General features: G+C 41.1%; 1 protein-coding gene across 3 annotated transcripts in view; it reads right to left on the bottom strand.

The window, feature by feature from the left end:
* The window catches only part of WDPCP (WD repeat containing planar cell polarity effector), a 483,012-nt gene that overhangs the window by 165,842 nt on the left and 293,281 nt on the right, over positions 1 to 23,889 (bottom strand). For 2 of the 3 annotated variants that reach the window (XM_033938782.1, XM_033938783.1), the window contains one exon: positions 11,864 to 12,052. The exons of the other annotated variant lie outside the window; for it this stretch is intronic. In XM_033938782.1, coding sequence (XP_033794673.1) covers positions 11,864 to 12,052 — 189 coding nt within the window. The remainder of the gene's footprint in view (positions 1 to 11,863; positions 12,053 to 23,889) is intronic. 3 annotated transcript variants of the gene reach the window in all.

Below are 23,889 nucleotides of genomic sequence, written 5' to 3' on the forward strand. Positions count from 1 at the left end.
TTCATCAGAACTATACTAAAAATGTCACTGAATGTGGGAACACCTTGGAGTCGGTGATTTCACCTTCTACTGTCTCTTTGTGGCAGAGCTTTTTTTCACTGCCAGACGCTCTGCCAGTTTTAGACTGCTCATGAAGCAGGCCACTGGCTCCAACCATTTTGCTCACTATGCGTCAGAGCAAGAAAGAACTCATAACCAACTCATAGTAACATAGTAGATGACGGCAGATAAAGACCCGAATGGTCCATCCAGTCTGCCCAACCTGATTCAATTTAAATTTTTTTAATTTTTTTTCTTAGCTATTTCTGGGCAAGAATCCAAAGCTCTACCCGGTACTGTGCTTGGGTTCCAACTGCCGAAATCTCCATTAAAACCTACTCCAGCCCATCTACACCCTCCAAGCCACTGAAGCCCTCCCCAGCCCATCCCTCACCAAACGGCCATACACAGACACAGACCGTGTCACCTTTGGTCACCTTTTAAAACCCGGCTTGCCTTTGAACATTTCACTGAGCAGGTTAGCCAAGCTGAACGCAATAAACCCGCGAGAAAAGAAATGTAAATGGACTTCTTTTTGTATTTTCTCTCTTTGTAGAAGTGGCAGGAAATGAAGAAAAAATACATCTAGGAGGAAAAAGGAAAATTTGTTGTATTTTTAGCTGTTAAGACAAAGGGACGAGAGACCTACCTATAACACATTTGTTTTGCTGAACCAAAAAAAAAGACAATGACGCACCTCCATAAGAGCATGGGATGTGGAAGGTATAGTCGGCACATGATCTCTACTATCCACATTATGGTATTTTCCTGATGATTGTATGCATGTTTATTTTATTACTTGTCTATTTTATCATGTATTTGCTTTTATTTTGTCTTTATTTTAATATTGTATATGCAAATTATGTAAACCGTTTCATTTTAAACGGTATATAAATTTTTTAAATAAATAAATACATTTTCTAGTTGTCTCTAAACTTAGACATAGCTACTCCATTCCGGCACTGTCCAATGATGTCACTCCCACTGGTATGACCAATACATCTTGCTTGTTGCCAGAGAGTTGTTTCAAGATCAAAGCAGCATTTACACTATAGTTATACTTCATTAGTGGGCCTTGTCATCCTCATGAATGGCGTCGTCACTTGATGATGGGTAGTGACATAGCTTGAGTATGCCCTACCTTTCCAAATCCTAGAAATCTGGGTTAATCCAAAGCAAAGAATTTTAGCCAGGATAGTCCACGATTGGAACACAGCAGCGATAATCCTCAGTAGTTTACACAGCAGTGATAATCAGTAGCAGTGCACACACTAGAGATAATGGTCAGTAATAACTGTAGCCTATTAATCCTTCATAATAATACAGGCTTAAACTCCCTCAGTAAAGAATACCACAGGGATAGTCTTTGGCAATGAAGACAGCAGTAATAATTCTATGAAATGTGCTTAACAGCAAGAATCTTCCATAAAGAGCTCTTGCAAGGATAATCCTTCAAGCAGAGTCCGGTATAATAATCCTCTATCAAGAGTTCAGCAAATATTCCTGTTCAAAAGAGTCCAGTATAATAAATCTTCATCAAGGACTGCAACACATTAGCCCTTGTTAAAGGAACGACTCTTCCTCTGTCCTGACTAACCCCTCCCTCCTCCGCCCTTCTGCCTCTCAGTTTCTCACAAAGGAGGAAATTTTAGGCGTCGAAGGTTAGGTGTAAATTCTATAACGGCATCTGGACGCTCAGATTCTTTTATAGAATACTAGTGTAGATTGGTATTTACGCATCGACATTTAGGTACGCCCACTTATGCAGGTATAAATGCATGAATAAATGTGGTAGTTAAGTACATAACTAAGAACTTGTAATTGTTGGACACACCCATGCCTTACTCATGTGCTTTCCTTTGTGAAGGACCTTTTATATTTTGCATGCTAAGTGAGTTACCACTACAGCAGGGGTAGGGATCTCCGGTCCTCAAGAGCTGTATTCCAGTCAGATTTTCAGGATTTCCCCAATGAATATGCATGAGATCTATTTGCATGCACTGCTTTCAATGCATATTCATTGGGGAAATCCTGAAAACCCGACTGGACTACGGCTCTCGAAGACCGGAGTTCCCTACCCCTGCACTACAGTAATAGAATCCCGATTAGCAACCAACTGGCACTGATTCGTGTAACTGTAAGTCGCATACATAAGTACTAGTATTCTACAACTTAACGTGCATATTATCACCTAGCTTTAGATGAACTGTTATAGAATGAGGGGGATACTTCTTTCAGGTAACACTTTCATGCTGCTGTTATTGAAAAAAAGGTAAATCGATCCATGGATCCTCTCTTGTGCAGCAGATAGCTCAAGGAAGGTTCCCATTTGTTCCCCTCTCTCTGGCCCCGATGCTCAAACGTCTGGTGCTAAAGTGAACAGAGTCTGCCACATACGACGGGAACAGTGTAGATATGCATGCTGTGAGACGGAAAATAAGGGGGAGGAACACACCTGGCGCATGCGCATAAGAGATAGTAAACGCAGCTCTTGTGCACACGTCCTGGGAAAAAGGAGTTGGTGCTCGTGGGTATTAAACAACAAACAGTGAAAATGAAATCCAAGACAAAAGGATTGTGAACTTTTCAGAGATTGTGGATTTTAACAGCTGTTCTCCTCCCACTGTTAACCATTTGAAATAAAGCGTGTGGTGTTTTGAAGATTTACTTTCTTGGATTTCCTTGTTTCTTAAACCTTGAAGTGCAGCACATATCAGCGCCGTTCCTTGGATTTTGGGCTGCAAAACCCGAGGGAATGGTAGTTTAAGGGGTGAAGATCTTTTATGCATGAAAGAGGAGTGGGACTTGGGAGTGATAGTATGTGATGGAATTAGAGGAAGCTGGAAAAAAAATGTATTCACATTTGGCAGGGTTAAGTACAAGGAGGTTTTCTTTTAGCCATGTTGACACTGGGTTCAGGCTAGTGTTAACATCTTGACACAAAGTTACAGGATCTGTGCAACAAAAGCACATTTGTATACCATCAGCATAACAGAAAGGGGTAGCACCATGATCCTGAATAACAGTAAGTAGGGAGGCAAGGAAGATATTGAATAAAAGAGGAGCAAGAATGAAGCCCTGTGGAACATCTGACAATACTGGGAAGGTATCAGAGCATAAATTGTTGAAAGTCACCTCATAAGTCCTCTGTGAAAGATATCTAATAAACTATGCAAGAACTAGACCTCTAATACTGATAGCATGTAGTATTTTTACAAGGAGTGCATAGTCTACAAAATCAAAAGCTGAGGAAATGTCAAAAGAGCTTTTCGTGGGCACTATAAAGTATATGGAGTATCTGCCTGAGTCCAATTCTTCTTGTGGCACAGGATATATGGCCTGAAATTCTAAAAGTCTCTGTACTGTTACTATGACTCTGCATGACTTTTCTGGGCACCCCACTGGGGAGCCCACAAACCAGTCATCCAGAGCATTCTATGGGCTGAAATCGAATAAGCTGAGACTTTGTTCATGACTGATGATATCATAGAGAGCACTGGCCACATAATCCAGCCCTGCTAGCATAAGATGGGGCAAAGGCTCGTGCCACAAAAGAGGCTGCTGCAGCTGTTTTTAAACCCTAAGGCCAGAGCTTTGAACTGCCTTTTTTGGACCACATCCACTCTGTGATCCTGTGTATCCATTAATACTACACTTCCCTCACTTGGCAGGGACATGCGTTTGGTTACCTGAACAACCAAAGAATCTACAGTAGGCTGAGCGAATATATGTTGACACTCCTGTACCATAGGATACAGCCTAATCATTGTTTTGGCAACCTTTAAAGAGCCCTCAGGAGCATCCTAGTGCTCCATGACCAAAACACTCATATCAAGATGCCAGGGAAAGACGTGGGTTGTGCTCTCACTCTGCTTAGAATAGAACACTGAGTGGAAGGGGCCTGCTGGTAATCTAAATGTAACTCCCACAGGGAGTCGGTAAAGAGCTCTAATAGTGCCAAAGGCTTGAACAGCCGGCATACCGTGGGATCCTCCCCTTGATTGAGAGCCACCACAGCTTCCAGCGTACTAGCTCCTGTTTGCAACCCTATGTCGCCCAGCAGGGAAGACTTGCTCTGTGACAGCAAGGGCAAACAGACTGATCCCCTGCCTTCTGAGTCCCTGTCAGAAAGGTCCACAGGGTCCTGGTCAGCCTCTGCCAATAACCCTGATGCACCCTGTGAGCCCATGCCCCCTTGTGCGACCCCTGGCTCACTGCTAGACCTCATGTGAGGATGCTGGCTATCCAAATAAGCTCTCCACATCAAATTAACAAATTCAGGAGAAAAGGCTTTATTAGGCAACACTGAGTCCCCTTTAGGTAACTTTACCTTACATCTCTTGGCTCCACGGCTTCCACACTCTTAAACCTAAGTACGCTGTTGTTCTGGGGCTCCTTAAGGGATCTTCTCCCAGTAGACAGGCCCACCAAAGGTTCCTCAGCCCTAGAGACCAAAGGGGAGGCTAAGTCCAACAATCCCGCCCCTTCACATGCTACACAGCACATGGTGCAAGAGCGCTCTTCCTGCATCTATCCAGTATAAATCTAAAATGAATTAGGGGTTAAAGAAGTCTGTGGGCTAATCCCTGCCAGTTTTGAGGCAAAACGAAGTGATTTGAAGGATCTGGAGAACTTTTCAAAAAAATTTTTTTAGGAAATCCAAGATGGCCACCTTGGCAGCGTTTTAGTGCTAAAAAATGAGTTAACTAAAGGTTTAAAAACTTAAAAAAAAAAAAAAAAGGATTTTAGAGGGGGCACAACAGGGTGTGGCAGAAGCCTTCAAAAATAGGTTTATCTGACCCCTCCCCTGATTTTGCCCATAAGCTGCAATAGCCTTATTCACTGTAACATGAGCTCTAAAGATGCTGAAGCCTGCCTCAGCTCTAAGAAGTAGCTGGATCTGGGAGAAGAATCCCTGCCTCAATCAGCCAGTCCTCCAAACACTGAAATCTTCTGTCAGTTGGACCGAAGTTGGACTGATCCTCAACCTCAGTGGAATTGCGCATGGGAAGGGGGGGGGAGCAAAATGGCAAACCGGCACCCTGAAGAGCCCCACTGAGCTCCCTGCGAACGACTTAATAGCCTGCGCTCAAGGCCCTGCAATTCAGTAGGTGAGCTAAGTTACTAGGGATATGGACCCTGAACTCCAGAAAGTTTTCTGCAGGCTAGCCAAACATGTCCTAAAGGGATTAACCTGCCAGCTGCAGACTCAAGTCTGCTTCTTCTGCAGCAGACAGGTCTTTACCCTTCACTAGGGTGCTCTGGTTCACAAATAGCTGCAAAAATCGTGAAAAATCCAGAAAACAATAAAGAAATATACAGAACAGATCAGAAATACACTTTCCGGCTCATGTACAGAAGAAAAAAAACTGAAGGGGGAGGCAGAGCCCTCTAGAGAAGGAGAAGGAACTGAAAATCTGGAGTGGATTCCTTCTGCGTTGCTCACAATGATAGAGAGAATATCCTACTGTCCAGAATGGCACACCTACTGCACTAGAATTAGATTGATTTAATCAATATTTAATATACCCCTGCAGATCATCGCGGTTTACAGACTACAACAAAGTAGAAAGGAACTACAATTGTAAACTAGAAAAGGGACATTAGATATGTCTTAATATTTCTTCTTATCAATCCCTATGAAATTGTAAGATTTAGACAAACAACTTCACTATCATATCAAATCCATCAAAGATCTAGATTTCTGTCATCAAACTAATCCTTTAGATATGCAAACGCTCAAGAAATTACATCAATCGAGACTTGAATATAACTTACTGCTCAGTAAGAAGGCAGGAAACGCTATCTTCATGCAGTCGGCCAACTGTTACTGTGAAAATAATAAGAATAGTCATGCCCTTGCACACTATCTGAGAGTTAGGGAAGAAAGACTCAACATACACACTATCACAGACCACGCAGGTCAGACAATCTCGAATCCAGAAATGATCCCAAATTGCTTTCAGAAATTTTACGAACAACTTTATACCCTGACAGACTGTCAACAACGTCTGAAGAAATATTGGGGGACAACTTAGTACACCCCATTCTTACTGATGAAGATAACATCTTACTATCCAAACCCATGGAGGAAAGCGAGATAACAACAGCATTGCAGGGTATGGCGAAAAAGAAATCTCCGGGACAGGATGGTCTAACCTCGGAATTTTTTAGTACCTTTCAAGATCTGTTAATTCCTCATCTTCTAGCATTGTTTAGCCATTTTATAGACACCGGTAATGTTTCAGGCACCTTTACTGAAGCAAGCATCATTGTATTACCTAAACCTGGTAAAGACCCGCTACTCATTCCTAACTATAGACTATTGTCTCTCATAAATGTTGATGCAAAATTGTATGCAAAGATTCTTGCAACTCGTTTACAGACGATCTTGCCAAAACTGATTGGCATTGAGCAGAATGGCTTTATGACGGGTAGATTGGCCAGTGACAACGCCAGAATGTTTGCCAATGTGATCCAATATGCAAATAAAGAAAATGTACCACTACTAGCATTCGCGTTGGATGCGGAAAAGGCATTTGACCGAGTGGAATGGGGATTCCTTTTTGACACATTACATTGGTTTGGCTTTGGACAGGAATTCATCAACATGATCAAAGTGCTGTACACCGCCCCTACCACTAATGTTCATATTAATGGTTCAACATCTTCTTCTTTTCATCCAACCAGAGGCACAAGACAGGGATGCCCGCTGTTACCGCTATTATTTAATCGGACCCTTGAACCTCTACTTCTCTCCATCTGGCAAAATCCTGAAATCCGAGGGGGTCAAAAGTGGAGTTTTCAGCTTACGCTGACGACGTTCTAATTTACACTACACCAGATTCGTTGAACCCTCTACTATCAACCATTACAACGTATGCTCAAGTATCGGGATACAAGCTCAATATAACCAAAACAGAACTAATGCCACTGAATAACCTTGTCTTAAAGTCTGAAGTGAAAGATCTTAACTTCAATGGTCAAATGATAAACTCAAATATTTAGGTATAAATTTTGGTCCTACAATCGAATGAACAATGGAGTTATATACAACACATATCTTCCAGCTTCTCAATACAATGATTCTCCGATGGTTGCCCCTAAAGTTGTCATAGTGGGGAAGATTGTAATCAATTAAGATGATCATAACACCCAAAATAAACTATACATTAAGCATGCTTCCCTTCTTCCTGTCTACAGCTATACACAAAAAAATGGATTCCATTTTAACTCAATATCTATGGAATAAAGGAACCCCGAGGATTGCCTTGAAAAAATTAAAGGCTTCCAAAATGGATGGAGGTGTTAGATTTCCAGACTTCTTTGACTATCATTGTGCTTTTTTGTTACGTCAAGGTGCACGATGGTTACTCAGTGAAGATGCATCCTTAGTATTTGGTACAATTTTGAAGAAGAGAGATATGGAAAGTATTCATTCGTCTACATGCCTTTGTAACAACATCTAAATCGAGTAAAACTGATGATCATATACTTGCTTCGATGAAAAAACTTTTCGAGAGCTAGAATCACTGTTGAAAATACCATGGGCATCTACCTTATGCACTCCATTGTGGCAAAATGACTGTATCAAGATACAAAATAAAATTGTGAATTGGAAAAATTGGCAGCGGGCAGGCATCTGGAGTGTGAATCAATTGAGAGATGATAATGGTTGGATGGTTGGATTCCATACAGCACACTTGCTGATCAATACAATTTACCACCCGGTTGTCATTATCAATGGCTCCAACTGAAGCACTCAATACAAACCCTCCTCAAAATTAAGAATCTCATGAATAGTGTTCCAGATGTTATCACTATTTGTTCTTCAATCACATACAATAAAAAGGAAGCATTGCAATGGTACAAACTTATTAGACAAAAAAAGACTAAGAGATTGATAGATTTGGAACATAGCTAGAATCAGGAACTGGAATTAGATATCTCGGAAGAAACATGGCGGTCTATCTGGTCCAGACCTTCTAAATTATGTTGCTCTGCGGCTTTCCATCAAACAGCATTCTTCTTACTACATAAAGCTTATTGGACTCCCCAACGGTTATCTAAACTACATACTAGCTCCAAAGATAGTTGTTGGTCCTGTGGCAGAACAGGAGGATTTTTAAAGCACATGCTTTATGAATGCCCCTTGCTTCATAACTATTGGAATAGAATATGGTCAGATATACAAGCTATATTTAAAATTAATAAATCCATATCATACCATACTCTCATAGTGGGAGACTTTGAACAACTCAATATCAACAGGAGGAGAATGATCTGTTATACTTTCTCATATTAATTGCTATCAAGACGGTACTATCGAATTGGAAGAATCTGGCTGCAGCAGATTATAATACTTGGTGGAATTCAGTTTGTCTTATAGCCAAATATGAACGGGATCCGGAAGGTTCGCCCCCCACATTTCGCCCCCAGCAATTCGCCCCTCACATTTCGCCCCCCACATTTCGCCCCCAGACACATTTCGCCCCCACACATTTCGCCCCCGCACATTTCGCCCCCCGGATGTTTCGCCCCCACACATTTCGCCCCCGCACATTTCGCCCCTGAGTGTCAGACTATTCCTCTCGCAGGCGATTTCTTTGCCGACACGACGGCAGGCTACAAATTCAAAGTGCACAGCTGGCTGTTCTCACTGCCTCTAATGTCGGCCCTGCAGCTCCGGACTTCCCCACACCTGCTCTTCCCCCCCCCCCCTATTATTTTAAATGTTATGGCAGCCGCGGCGCTGTATCCATCGGAGGAGACTTCTAACCTCGGCCTGCCCCGGAACTCTTCCTGCAACAGCAACTTCATGTTCCTGCCTAGGCGGGTGGTGGCTGCAGGAAGAGTTCCGGGGCAGGCCGAGGTAGCGTGCACTGTCTGTCAATTCTATCAACCAATTACAGTTAAGGGGGTGCAGATGAGCCTGTTCTTGCCACGTCTCCTCCTCCCCTTCCCAGTCTTTTGAGCTTTGAATCTAAAAGGAGCGACACGCTTACTTAAGCACAGCGTCTGCCTAGCCTGTCAGCCAGTCAAGGTAGAGGGGAGGGGCGGGACCCTGTGGCACCATCCCCCCCCCCCAACGCGGGACCCTGTGGCACCAGGGGGTGCAGATGAGCCTGTTCTTGCCACGTCTCCTCCTCCCCTTCCCAGTCTAGCGACACGCTTACTTAAGCACAGCGTCTGCCTAGCCTGTCAGCCAGTCAAGGTAGAGGGGAGGGGCGGGACCCTGTGGCACCATCCCCCCCCCCAACGCGGGACCCTGTGGCACCAGGGGGTGCAGATGAGCCTGTTCTTGCCACGTCTCCTCCTCCCCTTCCCAGTCTTTTGAGCTTTGAATCTAAAAGGAGCGACACGCTTACTTAAGCACAGCGTCTGCCTAGCCTGTCAGCCAGTCAAGGTAGAGGGGAGGGGCGGGACCCTGTGGCACCATCCCCCCCCCCCCAACGCGGGACCCTGTGGCACCATCAGCTCTTACTCCCTCTAACGCCGGCCCTGCAGCTCCGGACTTCCCCACACCTGCTCTCTCCCCCCCCCCCCCCCCCCGATCACTATTATTTTAAATGTTATGGCAGCCACGGCGCTGTATCCATCGGAGGAGACTTCTAACCTCGGCCTGCCCCGGAACTCTTCCTGCAACAGCAACTTCATGGCCGAGGTTAGAAGTCTCCTCCGATGGATACAGCGCCGTGGCTGCCATAACATTTAAAATAATAGTGATCGGGGGGGGGGGGGGAGAGAGCAGGTGTGGGGAAGTCCGGAGCTGCAGGGCCGACATTAGAGGCAGTGAGAACAGCCAGCTGTGCACTTTGAATTTGTAGCCTGCCGTCGTGTCGGCAAAGAAATCGCCTGCGAGAGGAATAGTCTGACACTCAGGGGCGAAATGTGCGGGGGCGAAATGTGTGGGGGCGAAACATCCGGGGGGCGAAATGTGCGGGGGCGAAATGTGTGGGGGCGAAACATCCGGGGGGCGAAATGTGCGGGGGCGAAATGTGAGGGGCGAATTGCTGGGGGCGAAATGTGGGGGGCGAAACTTCCGTGAACCAATATGAACACATAGCCGCGGAAAGATCACACTCACTAAGAAGATTTGAGAAGCTCTGGGCCCCTCTATTAGAACACACCTTCTCTCCTTATGACCCGGCTGCTTAAATATGCATTTGAACTTAAACATAAATATTCTTTGGTCACCATAACATAACTGATGACACTGCTTGTCTGATAACATGTATATCTCTTTTCATTATTTTGACATCCAGGTTAGTCTACTTATATCAATTACCGACTCATGGTTCAAGCTTAGTTGAACAGCTTTTTGCATGTTTCTGATATTACCATGTTAACATGTAAACAAGGTTTTACTTTTTTCATTTATTATTGATTGATTAGTGTAGTTTTTATTCTTTATTCGTTTTGATTCATTTATTTAATCTTATTTTATCTCTTTTTGATTTGTGTATCACCGGATGCTTTATTTTTCTTAGATATAAACTACACATATGTAACCGTATCATTTATCAAATGTTCTTACTTTTATAATCACTGTACTGCATCTTGTGTATACTTTCTGTATGATTTGGAAATTCAATAAACAATTTTTGAACTTAAAAAAAAACAAAAAACTTATGCTGCACACATGTCTGAGAATAGCAACTTTTGACTTTATAAGTAACAAGTCTCTAATTTTAGATCAGTAGACACCAGCATTATAACTTGTTGAAGAGTAAAAGCTCCTATATACTAATCATTTTCCTCATACCGTGTTTCCCCGAAAATAAGACACTGTCTTATTTTAATTTTGGGCCTCAAAAAAGCACTAGGTCTTATTTTGCTTACAAGTTACAATAGTCCATTTTCTTATTTACCAAGAAAATATAAAACCGAGATAACAAATGGCCTTACTATAAGAACGTGTTGCCCAGAAGGGCATGGACTGGAAGCTGAACACAAAGGCATGCTCTTCCTACTTGTCTTCCTCCTTACTCACCACCACCAGTAAATACCGTACATTCAATTTGGCGTAAAATCAGAGCACGAGATCCCAGCCAGGTGGTAAGCGTCTAATTCCACAGGCTGTGTGACGATGCCAGGGTATTCTTCACGTTAGAAAGCCGCGTGGAGTCTCGCCTGCCTAAGACTTTTCATGTATCTATTCCTCCACAGCCAAAAAGTCGGCCACCGTAAAGGAAGAAAAAGCACGCATGAGCGTCCATTAGGTGCCTGAAACATAGGCGGACTAAAGCGGGGCTTGCAGTAATCCAGGGGGGTGCACGGCGGGGGAAGCACTGCTAAGTGAATCCAGCGCTTCAACTTATATTAAGACCTACCCTGAAAAATATGCTAGGGCTTATTTTCGGGGGAAATACAGTAGATACCCAAAGAGAAAATCCTTTATATCTAGCACTAAACAAATCAATACAAGGAATCTGACATAACTCCTTCTCTCCTCCCATTCTCCTGTTCCTTCCTGTCCTTCTTGACTCCTTGCTCTCCTCTCCCATTCTCCTGTTCCTTCCTGTCCTTCCTTGACTCCTTGCTCTCCTCCCGCTTCCCCAATCTATACCCTCCTCCCACTTCCCCAATCTATACCCTCCTCCCACTTCCCCAATCTATACCCTCCTCCCACTTCCCCAATCTATACCCTCCTCCCATCCCATGCTCCCCTTCTCCCTTAATGCCTCCTTCACCTGCCTGTTCTACGAATGCCTGTAATTTTATTGTGAATGTCAATTGTAACCTATTCTGAGCTCCCAGGAGAACGGGACAGAAATCTAAATAAATCAATACAAGGAATCTGTCATACAGTTATAATATGTACCTTCTCTCTCTGCTGTTAGCTTTTGTTTAAGAAGGTGATTGACAATGGCACTCAGGCCTATGTAACACCGATGACCCATCATGTTCCAGTCCATGCTGCTCAGGACACTAATCGCCTCATTGATCTCATCATAGCGAATATACTGGTGTATGATCTCAACAGGGCCCAGTTGTCCTCTTGTTATGGCACCTGTTTCAGGAAATATTGAAACCAATTATAATGGAAACATACTTATCCTGCAAAAAACAGCAACAAGATAAAACAGAGTTTGGTTCTAAATCTCCTAAGAAAAAAAATCATTTAAAAATGTAAAAATATGGACAACCAGCCTGGGCATGTAAACACATTTGAAATTTTAATTGCATATAAATTACAATAAAATGAGGTAGCTTTTGAATATAGGATAGATTCCATCATGGTGTTCACTCTGGAAATTAGGGCATTATTATTCATATACCACAGGGATCTATCTGTCTTTGGTCTGGTTCTTCTCAACATTTTGTAAGCAAAGTGTGGCACGCCTGTCAGATAAAGTTTGCCTCTTTGCAGATGATACCAAAATCTACAATAGGGTAAAACCATGGAAGATTTGCATACCAAAAGAGGGATCTTGTGAAATTTGAACAGAATTATCTAGTATTTGGCACCTAAAAAAATGTATCCTGTTAAAGGCAAATGCTAGATCAAGAAGATCTTTGTTTAGTCATATCAGAAATAGAGGCTATGGATCTCCAGGGCCCGCAGCCAATTGCCTTTAGAACACGTCTTGGCTATTGGCCTGCTTGCAGGCTATCATTGATCCAATTGCTTCTCTTTTTCTTAATTTTTAATCTTTTTAATGACTACTTTTTACTATTCATTTGTACTTATTTATTTTCGTTCTTTCTTTTACTTCATGATACTTAGCTCAAATGTTGACGGAAGATCTCCATTCTGCTCTTATTTTATGCTGAGGGCTTCTTCAGGACAGAGCTTTGTACATTTATCATTGCTCTAAGAAAAAAAGAACAAAGTGTATTTAAATTCTAAAACCATGTGATTTTATGTTTTAACTCAAGACCTGCTTGTTCTTGCTTTCAATGAAGATTCTGGGGAACCGCCTCTTTTAAATATTTTAAATGTCTTTACTTAAATTATTATTGAAAAGCTATGTGTTAAAGTATTACAAACTAGCTTACTTACTGTTTGAAATGACCTCTGTAAATTCTCAACGCGATTTAGTCATTTAGAAGAATCTTGTGAATCACAAACAGATCCTCACTCAATGCTATTCACTTTTAAAGGCGTTCTGCGTCATGTACGGTACTCTCTTGTCGGAAATGATGTAAGAACTACTTGTCATCGTAAAATTTTTATCTTTGATTTTGATCAACATACATGTTAACAACAGTTTATAGGCATGCTAGTATTTCTCCAACTTGATTAACTTTTTAGTGTTCTGAATGTTTTCTACTGAACAAAAAATTCGAGATAGATCAACGGATACCACTTCATCAGCCTTGTCCAACTCCTCTAGAAGTGAGGGTTCCGAAAAGAATTTTTTAGATCAACAACAAATGAACACTCAAAGAGGCAGAGGAAGAGGGTGCTCAAGAGGCAGAAGCAGAGGCAGAAGAAACAATCGAAACAACTATTATTGACCACAATAAATCCAACTCAATCTTCAACTATCATTAATATTTCAGATCGAGTTTTGAATCAGACAGAGAGTAGTGTTTTGTCCAAGGGACTTTCGTTCATACCAACAACCCCTTATGATCATTTTTAATTTCAAATTGATATAGAACGATTTGTAAGAACATTATCTTTGAAAAAGTATTTTTGGGGAAGTGAATCACAGAATGATAGATCAATAGTAAGGAAGAAGTCATCTTGGACTCCTCCCGGACAATTAGATCCCCTCCTTTTAACCTTCAAACAATTAGTGCTTCAAGACGTTTCAAAACTACGATATAAAAAATAGAAACTTTTAATTTGTCTAAAGGAGAACGGAAGGCACTAAAAGATTTACAATCGGATCAATCAATAGTTATAAGTAGAGCGGACAAAGGAGGGGCCACAGTAATCTGGAATGAACAAGACTAAAGAAGTGAATTAAATCAACAACTATCAGACAAAACCACTTATACTCTTTTAGATTATAATCCCACTACACAGTTAGAATCACAAATATTAACTCTAACACAGGAAGGTTTTGATGAAGGATATGTTACAAAACATGAATTTCAATATTTGAATACACAAACCAGCAGGATTTATTTAGTACCAAAAATTCATAAGAGATTAAAGAAACCTCCGAGGCGCCCTACAATTTCTTCTAGGAAATCCATCTTAGAACCCCTCTCTACGTTCGCAGATTATTATCTTAAGCCACTAGTAGAAACTAGTGACTCGTACATCAAAGACACAAATCAATTCTTGTTATGGTTACAAACAATAGAGATTTCTGATCAACCAGTTATCATGGCTACACTATTTATTTATTTAGATTTTTATCCCATCCTCCCAGTAGCTCAGAACGGTCTACAAGTGAACATACACATACGCTAGACATAGTATCGTTGTATACTTCACTTCCTCAGCGCAGATGCTTAGAAATAGCACAAGAAGCTTGAGACACTCGAATTCAACAATGCTCGACAGAATTTATCATGTCTTTGCTACAACTGGCATTAACAAAAAATTTCTTTACAGATGGTAGTAATTTATGCTTACAAATAAAAGGAGTAGCAATGGGCACTACATGCGCCCCCTTGATTGCGTGCCTTTATATGAAACATTATGAAGAAATTTTTTAAAAAACAAAGTGGACTCAATATATTAAAGGATGGACAAGATACATAGATGATGTATTCTTATTATGGCAAGGTTCCAGTAACCAACTTACACAGTTTGTGGATTGGTTAAATACTAGAGATAACAATATACAATTTACAATGAACCAATCATCAGAAGGAATAAACTTTTTAGACACCTGGATCAGCATAATGCAAAATAAATTGGAATCAAAATTATATGTAAAACCAATTGATACAAGTTTATTACAATACAACAGCTGCCTTAAAAGATAGTTTACCACTGGCGCAATTCTTGTGATATAGATGCATCTGCACTCATACAGAGGATTTTAAACAATTAGCCAAAAACCTTAAAACTAGGGGTTATCCCAAAAAGATATTAAAGAAGTCATACTGTTGAGCAAAGAATAACCAACAGGAGCGGCTCTTACAACCACAGACAATAGAACCAACAATAAATACAACAACAATGGAGAAACTAGGGGACTCCACTCAAATAACCAATACAGAAACTACAGAAGAATATCAAACATGGTTCTTAGATACAATGTGGAATCTCAACAGGTCTCTAATATTATACACAACCATTGGAGGATAGTCCAGAGAAATCCCTGTTTTGAAAATGTCAAATTACGATTGGCATATTTCAGATCACGTAACTTAAAGGAATATTTGAGTTTAAAACCTGATGCCAACTTACAGTGGGATACACCCAATGGGTTCCATTCAACATGTGGCAGGTGTCAAATATGCCTCTTAACAATACAAGCTGCATCATTTGAGAACCCTTTAAATCACAAAGTATATCACCTAAGACACCAAACAACATGTAAAACGGACCAAATGCCCATGTTCAAAAATTTATATCGGCAAAACCACCAGACAATTCAAAATTCGGATGACAGAGCATAAATCTTGCCTAAATTTGAACAGAAAAGAAGCACCTCTAGTAGCACATTGACATACAATCATACTTTTGAACAATTAAGATGCATCATTATAGATAGAATTCCAGAATCTATGAGGGGGGGGATAGGGGAAAAAAATTATTACAAACAGAACAAAAATGGATAGATCGTCTACACAGTATACAACCCAAAGGATTAAATATATCAGTTAATTGGCAAGTTTTTTCTAAAATCTTTCAAAAACCATCTAAAAATATTAAAAAAGTTCTTTTGGTGAAGTAATTCATGTCTTTTAGAATTTTTTCTAACGCAACCACAAGAAACTTTAGAGATCAGATTAGGGAGCAAGTTTCCGTAGACCAGCAAGATCCTTAGATAATGGACTTGCTCAATATTTTCAAGGATAAAACATCCAGAACACAAAAAAGTTAATCAGGTTGGAGAAATACTAGCATGCCTATAAACTGTTGTTAACATGTACGTTGATCAAAATCAAAGATAAAAGCTTTAAGATGACAAGTAGTTCTTACATTATTTCCAACAAGAGAGTACCGGACATGACGTAGAACGCCTTTAAAAGTGAATAGCATTGAGTGAGGATCCATTTGTGATTCACAAGATTCTCCTAAATGACTAAATCATGTCGAGATTCTACAAAGGTCATTTCAAACAGTAAGTAAGCTAGTCTGTAATACTTTAACATGTAGATTTTCAATAATAATTTAAGTAAAGTAAAGACATTTAAAATATTTAAAAGGGGCGGTTCCCCAGAGTCTTCACTGAAAGCAAGAACAAGCATGTCTCGAGTTAAAACATAAAATCACATGGTTTTAGAATTTAAATACACTTTGTTCTTTTTTTCTTAGAGCAACGATAAATGTACAAAGCTCTGTCCTGAAGAAGCCCTCAGCATAAAATGAGAGCGAAACGGAGATCTTCCGTCAACATTTGAGCTAAGTATCCTGAAGTAAAAAAGGAACAAAAATAAATAAGTACAAAAGAATAGTAAAAAGTAGTCATTAAAAAGATTAAAAATTAAGAAAAAGAGAAGCAATTGGATCAATGATAGCCCACAAGCAGGCCAATAGCCAAGACGTGTTCTAAAGGCAATTGGTTGCGGGCCCTAGAGATCCATAGCCTCTATTTCTGATATGACTAAACAAAGATCTTCTTGATCTAGCAAAGCTGCGGGATCAGTACAGCATAAGGGGTGAAGTATTTCTGTGTACGAAAGAAAAGCTGATCCTGGAGACAAATGTATCCGATGATCTTAAGGTAGTCAAACAAGCAGAAAACACAATGGCAAAAGCCAAAAGGATACTGCTTTTACATCTTTAGTTAAAGGTTGGAGTGGAGCTTGACAGGGGTTATAGATATCAAGACTCTATCAAATCAATTTTCAAAATAATTTAAGCAGGCAGTAGAGGTTCCAGTCTGCTTAAATTGTGCTCTGTGGATCAGCTGCCAAGATTCAATGGTAGCTAATTAGGCTGTGCTGCTGAATATCTGTTCTAACCAACCATTTTTGAAATGTCCCAGAGAGGGTTGTTCCAAGGGTAGAGTCAGGGAATAGCTACCATGTTTCCCCGAAAATAAAAGTGTCATATTAATTTTGGGTACAAAAAAATGCACTAGGGCTTATTTTGGGGGATGTTTTATTTTTTTCATATACAACAATCATCTCTCCATCTCCTCTACCCCAATCCTACCTCTCTCCTTTCTCTCCCCCCTCCCCCATGTACAGCATCATTCCTCCCTTCTCGCCCATCCCCTTGTGCAGCATCTTTCTATCCCTCCCTCCCTTCCTCCCTCCCATCCCCATGTGCAGCAGAACCCCAGTGACCCTCCCACTGTGAGACTGATATATCTTCGCTCTGGGGCCTTGTAAAGCAGCAGGGGTGGGGTTGCTGAAATCAATGAGTCCGATTTGTTCAGCAAATCAGGCAGCACTAATATCAGGGATGGAGTCAGGGAATGTCAGGGGGAGGGGGGCGGCTTCGGGGGTCAATCTTAACTAGGGCTTATTTTGGGGGTAGGGCTTATATTAGGAGCATCTTTAAAAATCTTTATAGGGCTTATTTTCGGGGAAACAATGTAGCAGCTCTGAAGGTGCTGTAATATACAGTGCTGGACCCACTTAAGAGCCGATGTATAACATATGTCCAATTAGCCCCAGATATTCAATGCTGGGGCCCGGACATGGCCTGGGATTGGATATTCTGGGCTAATTTTTCCCATGGTTACCAGCGTTTTAAAAAAATGCTGACCACTGCAGGCTGAATATTGACTAGTATAATTCCAAGGGGTCTATATGGCAATAAAGCCAATGTCATGCCTAAGCCCATTTGTGTTGGTTCTAAATTATTTAATCATCTTAATTACAAATGGTTTGCATTCTTGTATACTCCTGAAATTCTTTTCAAGTACCCCAACTGTGGGGTCATTAAGGAAGGGCTCTTCCTTTGAGAAATGGTCAGCTATTGAGATGCCATTCTGTTCTTCTCTGTAATGTGCTTTGGTTTTTTAAAAAAAAATTTTATTGGTGGCAAGGAGAAAACAATTGATATGAACATTTGTCAAAAAAAAAAAAAAAAAGATATAAAAATACAGAAACAGATCCAAAGAAAAATGTATAGAACCGAGGCTCAAAATCCAAACCATTTTAGGCTAATGGTAATATGTTATTTTAAGTCTGTGAAGATTTATTCATGTCCTTCGTTGTTGGCTCATTTCACTGATGTAGTTGAAAAGATCATCAGTCATTTCTGCTGTTTACACGGAGGCATCCACTTGCATTAGTTGACCTGATGACCTCATTTGCCCAAAACAATCAGGGGCAAAGGAGGTTGTCAAGCAAGTCAATGTCATTTGAAGCCTTGGCATAAGTGGGGCAGGAGCAATTAGGGATCTGTCCTATCCTCTACTGGCTTTGGCTGGCATTGGCTGGGATAAATGGATTGGGAGGGAGGACATTGGTTCTCAGAGCTTCTTTATATGTTCATTACATGTTCTTTACATGTTCATTTTTCAGTTTTTGTGGTGAGGGAATTTTAAGGCCACTGTGGGACTCTATAGTCTTAGTGGGAGAGGGAACTTGTCCTGGCATTACTGGCAGCAGGAACACAGGTGAATTACCAATCATGATAAAACCATATACTATGGTATTCACTAACTAAAGCTTTACACTTTTTATTGACTACCTCATTAAAGTCCTGGTTTACAAGGGTATTTCTCCCACTGTGATTATGGGAAATATCTTTATATATAGCAGGCCTTAAATACAGTACACTATAGTGCACTAAAGTATACAACAATATGCCTTTTTAATCATATCCCAGGGACTTATATGATTTTGCACTAGCAGCCAAGTAGAATTGCACAAAATCACATAATTCCCTTAGGACATTGTTTCTCAAATAGCAACCCATGAACTGGAATGTTTTTAAAAAATGACTTCCAGCTAAATGTGACACCATTTTCAACCCATCACCTGTTTCCCCCAATTTCCCCTCTCCTGCAAATCATTTTTTTCCAATTGGGCCCATTCCCAAAGGAGTGGAAGAGCTCAGTGTTAAACAGCTAATCATAGCCTGAATCAGCACTCAGCAATCAAGCTCCGCCTCCCATAAGGAAGCCAGGAGAGGGTGGAGCCATGACAGGGCTTTATAATGGAGCATGCTGATTCAACCTCTAGCGCGTTCAGTAGTGCTGAGCAGCAGCTGTTCCCCTCCCAGTGATTAGGCCTAAAAAAAATTGGTCTAACTGGAAATGGGTCACTGGGAGATGGGCTGATTGACAGGGGCAGGAAGAGAGAGAGGAAAGGATTTATGTTTTCTTTAAAAGCAATTGGTGGCTAACTGGCAAGAACGCTGAAATTGCTGCAAGGGTAGGAAGGTTTCAGTGAGACTGTTACTGGCATGGGAAAAGATTTAAGTGAAGCTGAGACTGCTGCTGCACCGGAAGGGTTTTAACCCTTTCAGGACCAAGGGACATATTTGTCCCATAACTTTAAAATCCTATAAATTTTGATTGGGATAGTCTACAGTTCTAAATTTGATATGTACGGATTCCATAGGATACTGCCTTTATGTAAACAAACTGGTTCCGACATTCATTCATTAGCGTCGTTGCCAGATTGACGAGAAGATTCACTTGCCACACTGTCCATAAGCCAGAAGTGTGATTTTTTAAATAAAAATAATGATATTTCACAAAAAAAATAAATTTTTTGGCATCTGCAAGCCCTTTTTACCATAAAAATGTCGTCAAAACCACAAAAATTGGCCTACGATCCTTATGGTCCTGAAAGGGTTAAGGGAGAGTGAGATTGCTGCTGGTATGGAAGTGGGTGAGGAGTTGTTTTTTTTAAGGGAAACTGAGACTACTGCAAAGACAAGGGGAGTTGAAAGAGGTTGAGACTACCACTGGAACAATGCGTATTTGAGAGAGGCAGAGACAGCTACTGACAGTATAGGGTGGGGGATGGGGTACGGATGAGGAATGAGGAAGACTGCTGGGATTAAAGTCCTATCTGGCTCCAGATTCAATGGCTGTATTGATCCAGTCTTGGGCTTACCCCATTGCCCAGTAGTTTTGCTTTTCTTTTGAATGCAACAGAGCAATCAGAACTACAAGTCTTTCTATGCATAGGGGAAACCTAGAATTAAATCAACATTTTAGGCAATCTGAAGCCTGTGAATTACTTTGTATATACTTCTCACTGAAATAAACACACACACACTCTTTCTCTCTCTGCGTCTCTCATCCCTGAGGAGGATTTATAATGTGCATAATTACTTTTGCATAATTCTCCTTTTTTTTTTTTTTTGCATAATTCCCTGGGGTGTATTTAATACATTTTGGTTAAAAGGCCTTGGAATTATTCCTATAACTTCTTAGTTGACTAGTAGAACACAAGGTATGCGGGGTTTTCTTCTGCTCCTACTTGGGAGCTTGAGAATAAAAGGCAGGCAACGCTATCTCCTCATTAAAGTAAAATGTTGTACCATCTTTGGCAAGAATCCAGGGTGAATGTGACTGCCTTAGGATGAAATTGTATATAATGCTCCTGTGTGAATAAAGCTTGGAGTTCTAGAAAGAGCACTTTCCAGATTATATTTTTAAGAGATGATGAATCTGTCAGTTCAAATGGCAGACTCATAAGAGACAATATTCAGGACCCATGAAACAAAAGGCTTTTGGATTCATTATATGACATAAGAACTTAAGAAAAGCTAAACTGATTCAAGGTACTCATGTCCAGAATCCTGTGTCTGACATTGGCTAGTCTTGAATCCCCAGTTCCTGGGAAATCAAAAAAGTATCCTTCTTGACCAGTCTGTTGCCTTTGATACTGTAAATCACAGCTTACTCCTTGACATGCTGTCCTCGTTTGGATTCCGTGAATCTGTCCTCTCCTGGTTTGCCTCCTATCTTTCCCAACGCACCTTTAGTGTATGTGTTGGTGAATCCTCTTCGGCTGCTACCCCGTTAGCAATTGGTGTACCCCAGGGTTCAGTCTTAGGACCATTCTCTCTCTACACCTCTTCCCTCGGTGCCCTGATCTCCTCCCATGGTTTCCAGTATCACCTATATGCTGATGACTCCCAGATCTACCTCTCTACATCTGAAATTTCACCTAAAGTCCAGGAAAAAGTCTTTGTTTGGCTGACATTGCTGCCTGGATTACCTGCCATCATTTGAAACTAAATATGTCCAAGACTGAGTTGCTCCTCTTTCCTCCTAAACCCTCTGCTCCTCCTCCTCTTTTCTCCATCTCAGTAAATGTCTACGATGAATTATCAAGACTCAAGGTGAACAAAGCAATGGGCCCGGACAATCTACATCCCAGAGTGCTCAATGAGCTCAGAGATGTCCTAGCGGAACCGTTATCCGTACTCTTCAATCTCTCCCTGATTACGGAAAGAGTCCCCTTGGACTGGAAAACAGCTAATGTCGTTCCTCTGTACAAAAAGGGTTGCAGGACGGAGGCTGCGAATTACAGACCGGTGAGTCTCACATCGATAGTGTATAAACTCATGGAAACACTAATCAAACGGAAGCTAGACATGATCCTGGACGAGAAGAATCTACGCGATCCCCACTAACATAGGTTCACCAAGGGTAGGTCCTGCCAATCCAACCTCATCAGCTTCTTTGACTGGGTAACAAGAAAATTGGATCTGGGTGAGTCCCTGGACGTAGTGTATTTGGACTTCAGCAAAGCTTTTGATAGCATCCCCCACCGCAGGTTATTGAGCAAAATGAAATCGATGGGATTAGGTGAAACACTGACCACATGGGTCAACGATTGGCTGAGTGGTAGACTTCAGAGGGTGGTGGTTAATGGTTCCCTCTCTAAAACATCGGAGGTGACCAGTGGTGTACCACAGGGCTCGGTCTTGGGCCCGATCCTTTTCAACATATTTGTAAGAGATATGACTCAGGGGCTTCAAGGTAAAATAACTTTATTCGCTGATGATGCCAAACTATGTAACATTGTAAGTAACAGCAATTTGTCTGGCAGCATGACGCTAGACCTGCTTTTATTGGAACATTGGTCCTCGACCTGGCAGCTTAGTTTTAACGCTAAAAAATGCAAGGTCATGCACCTTGGCAACAATAATCCGTGCAGAACGTACACATTGAATGGAGAAACCTTGGCAAGGACTGAAGCAGAACGAGATTTGGGAGTAGTCATTAGTGAAGACATGAAAACTGCCAATCAAGTGGAGAAGGCTTCATCCAAGGCTATGCAAATGCTGAGTTGTATCCGGAGAAACTTTGTTAGTCGGAAGCCCAATGTCATAATGCCATTGTACAGAACCATGGCGAGGCCTCATCTAGAGTACTGCGTACAATTCTGGAGGCCACATTACCGTAAGGATGTGCTGAGGGTTGAGTTGGTTCAGCGAATGGCCACCAGGATGGTCTCGGGACTCAAAGATCTATCGTACGAAGAAAGGCTAAACAAATTGCAGCTATACTCTCTCGAAGAACGTAGGGAGAGGGGAGACATGATTGAGACATTTAAGTATATCACTGGTCGTATTGAGGTAGAAGATGATATTTTCTTTCTGAGAGGACCCTCGGCCACAAGAGGGCACCCGCTGAAAATAAAGGGCGGGAAGTTTCATGGTGATACCAGGAAGTACTTCTTCACTGAAAGAGTGGTTGGCAATTGGAATGAGCTTCCAGCACAGGTTATTGAGGCCAGTAGCGTGCCAGATTTTAAGAACAGATGGGATGTTCATTTCGGATCTCTAAGATGGAATGGGACATCAGAGTATGATCTCTCAAAGGGTAGTTAGGAGGGTGGGTGGGTCAATAAAGTGGGCAGACTTGATGGGCATTGGCCCTTTTCTGCCATCACTTTTCTATGTTTCTAAATACTGTCATTGTTCCAGTCTCCTCTGCTCACAACCTTGGAGTGGTCTTCAATTCTGACTTCTCATTTTCTACGCATATCCAACAATCTGCTAAGGCCTGTCGCTTCAATATCACCAAAATTTGCCCCTTCCTCTCTGAGCACACTATCCGGACTCTTGTCCAAGCTCTCATAAGGATCCTAAGGGTTCTGTATCCCTAGTGACTAATTATAGGCCTATCTCATCAATCCCATTTTTTATAAAAATTATGGAAGGTTTAGTAAATATCCAACTGCTAAATTATCTGGAACATTTTTCCATCCTGCATGGTTTGCAATCAGGTTTTAGACCATTATTTAGCACAGAGACAGTGCTGGCATCCTTGGTAGATAATGTATGTAGTCTTTTTAGTAAAGGTGCCAGTGCTTTAATTTTGTAACTGGACTTGAGTAGTGCATTCGATCTTGTGGATCATGATAAATTATTGGAATGTCTGGATGCTATAGGTATACACGGCCAAGTTTTGAAATGGCTCGAGGGTTTTCTTTAATTTAGAATTTATCAAGTAAAACTTAATAATGAGCTCTCATACAGTTGGAGTAATCCATGTGAAGTACTCCAGGGGTCTCTTCTGTCCCCATTGCTTTTTAATGTTTATTTGGCCTCTTTGGACAACAGATTAGCTCAGTTTTAAAATTAAACTATTTAGTTATGCCGACAATATTACTATTTTAATCCCTGTTTATACTTCTCTTTCTCAAGTAAATCAAATTTCAGTAGAGATCTTACAGATAATTGAATTTTGGATGTCAGAATTTAAATTGAAAATTAATACGGAAAAAAACAAGTTTTTCTTTGCATCACCAAATTTTAACTTAAAATGACTTAAAATTTTAACCAAATGATATAACTTATTTCATCCAGTCAACCATAAAGATACTTGGCGTAATTGT

The sequence above is a fragment of the Geotrypetes seraphini genome, chromosome 3 (assembly GCF_902459505.1).
Source record: "Geotrypetes seraphini chromosome 3, aGeoSer1.1, whole genome shotgun sequence".
NCBI lineage: Eukaryota > Metazoa > Chordata > Amphibia > Gymnophiona > Dermophiidae > Geotrypetes > Geotrypetes seraphini.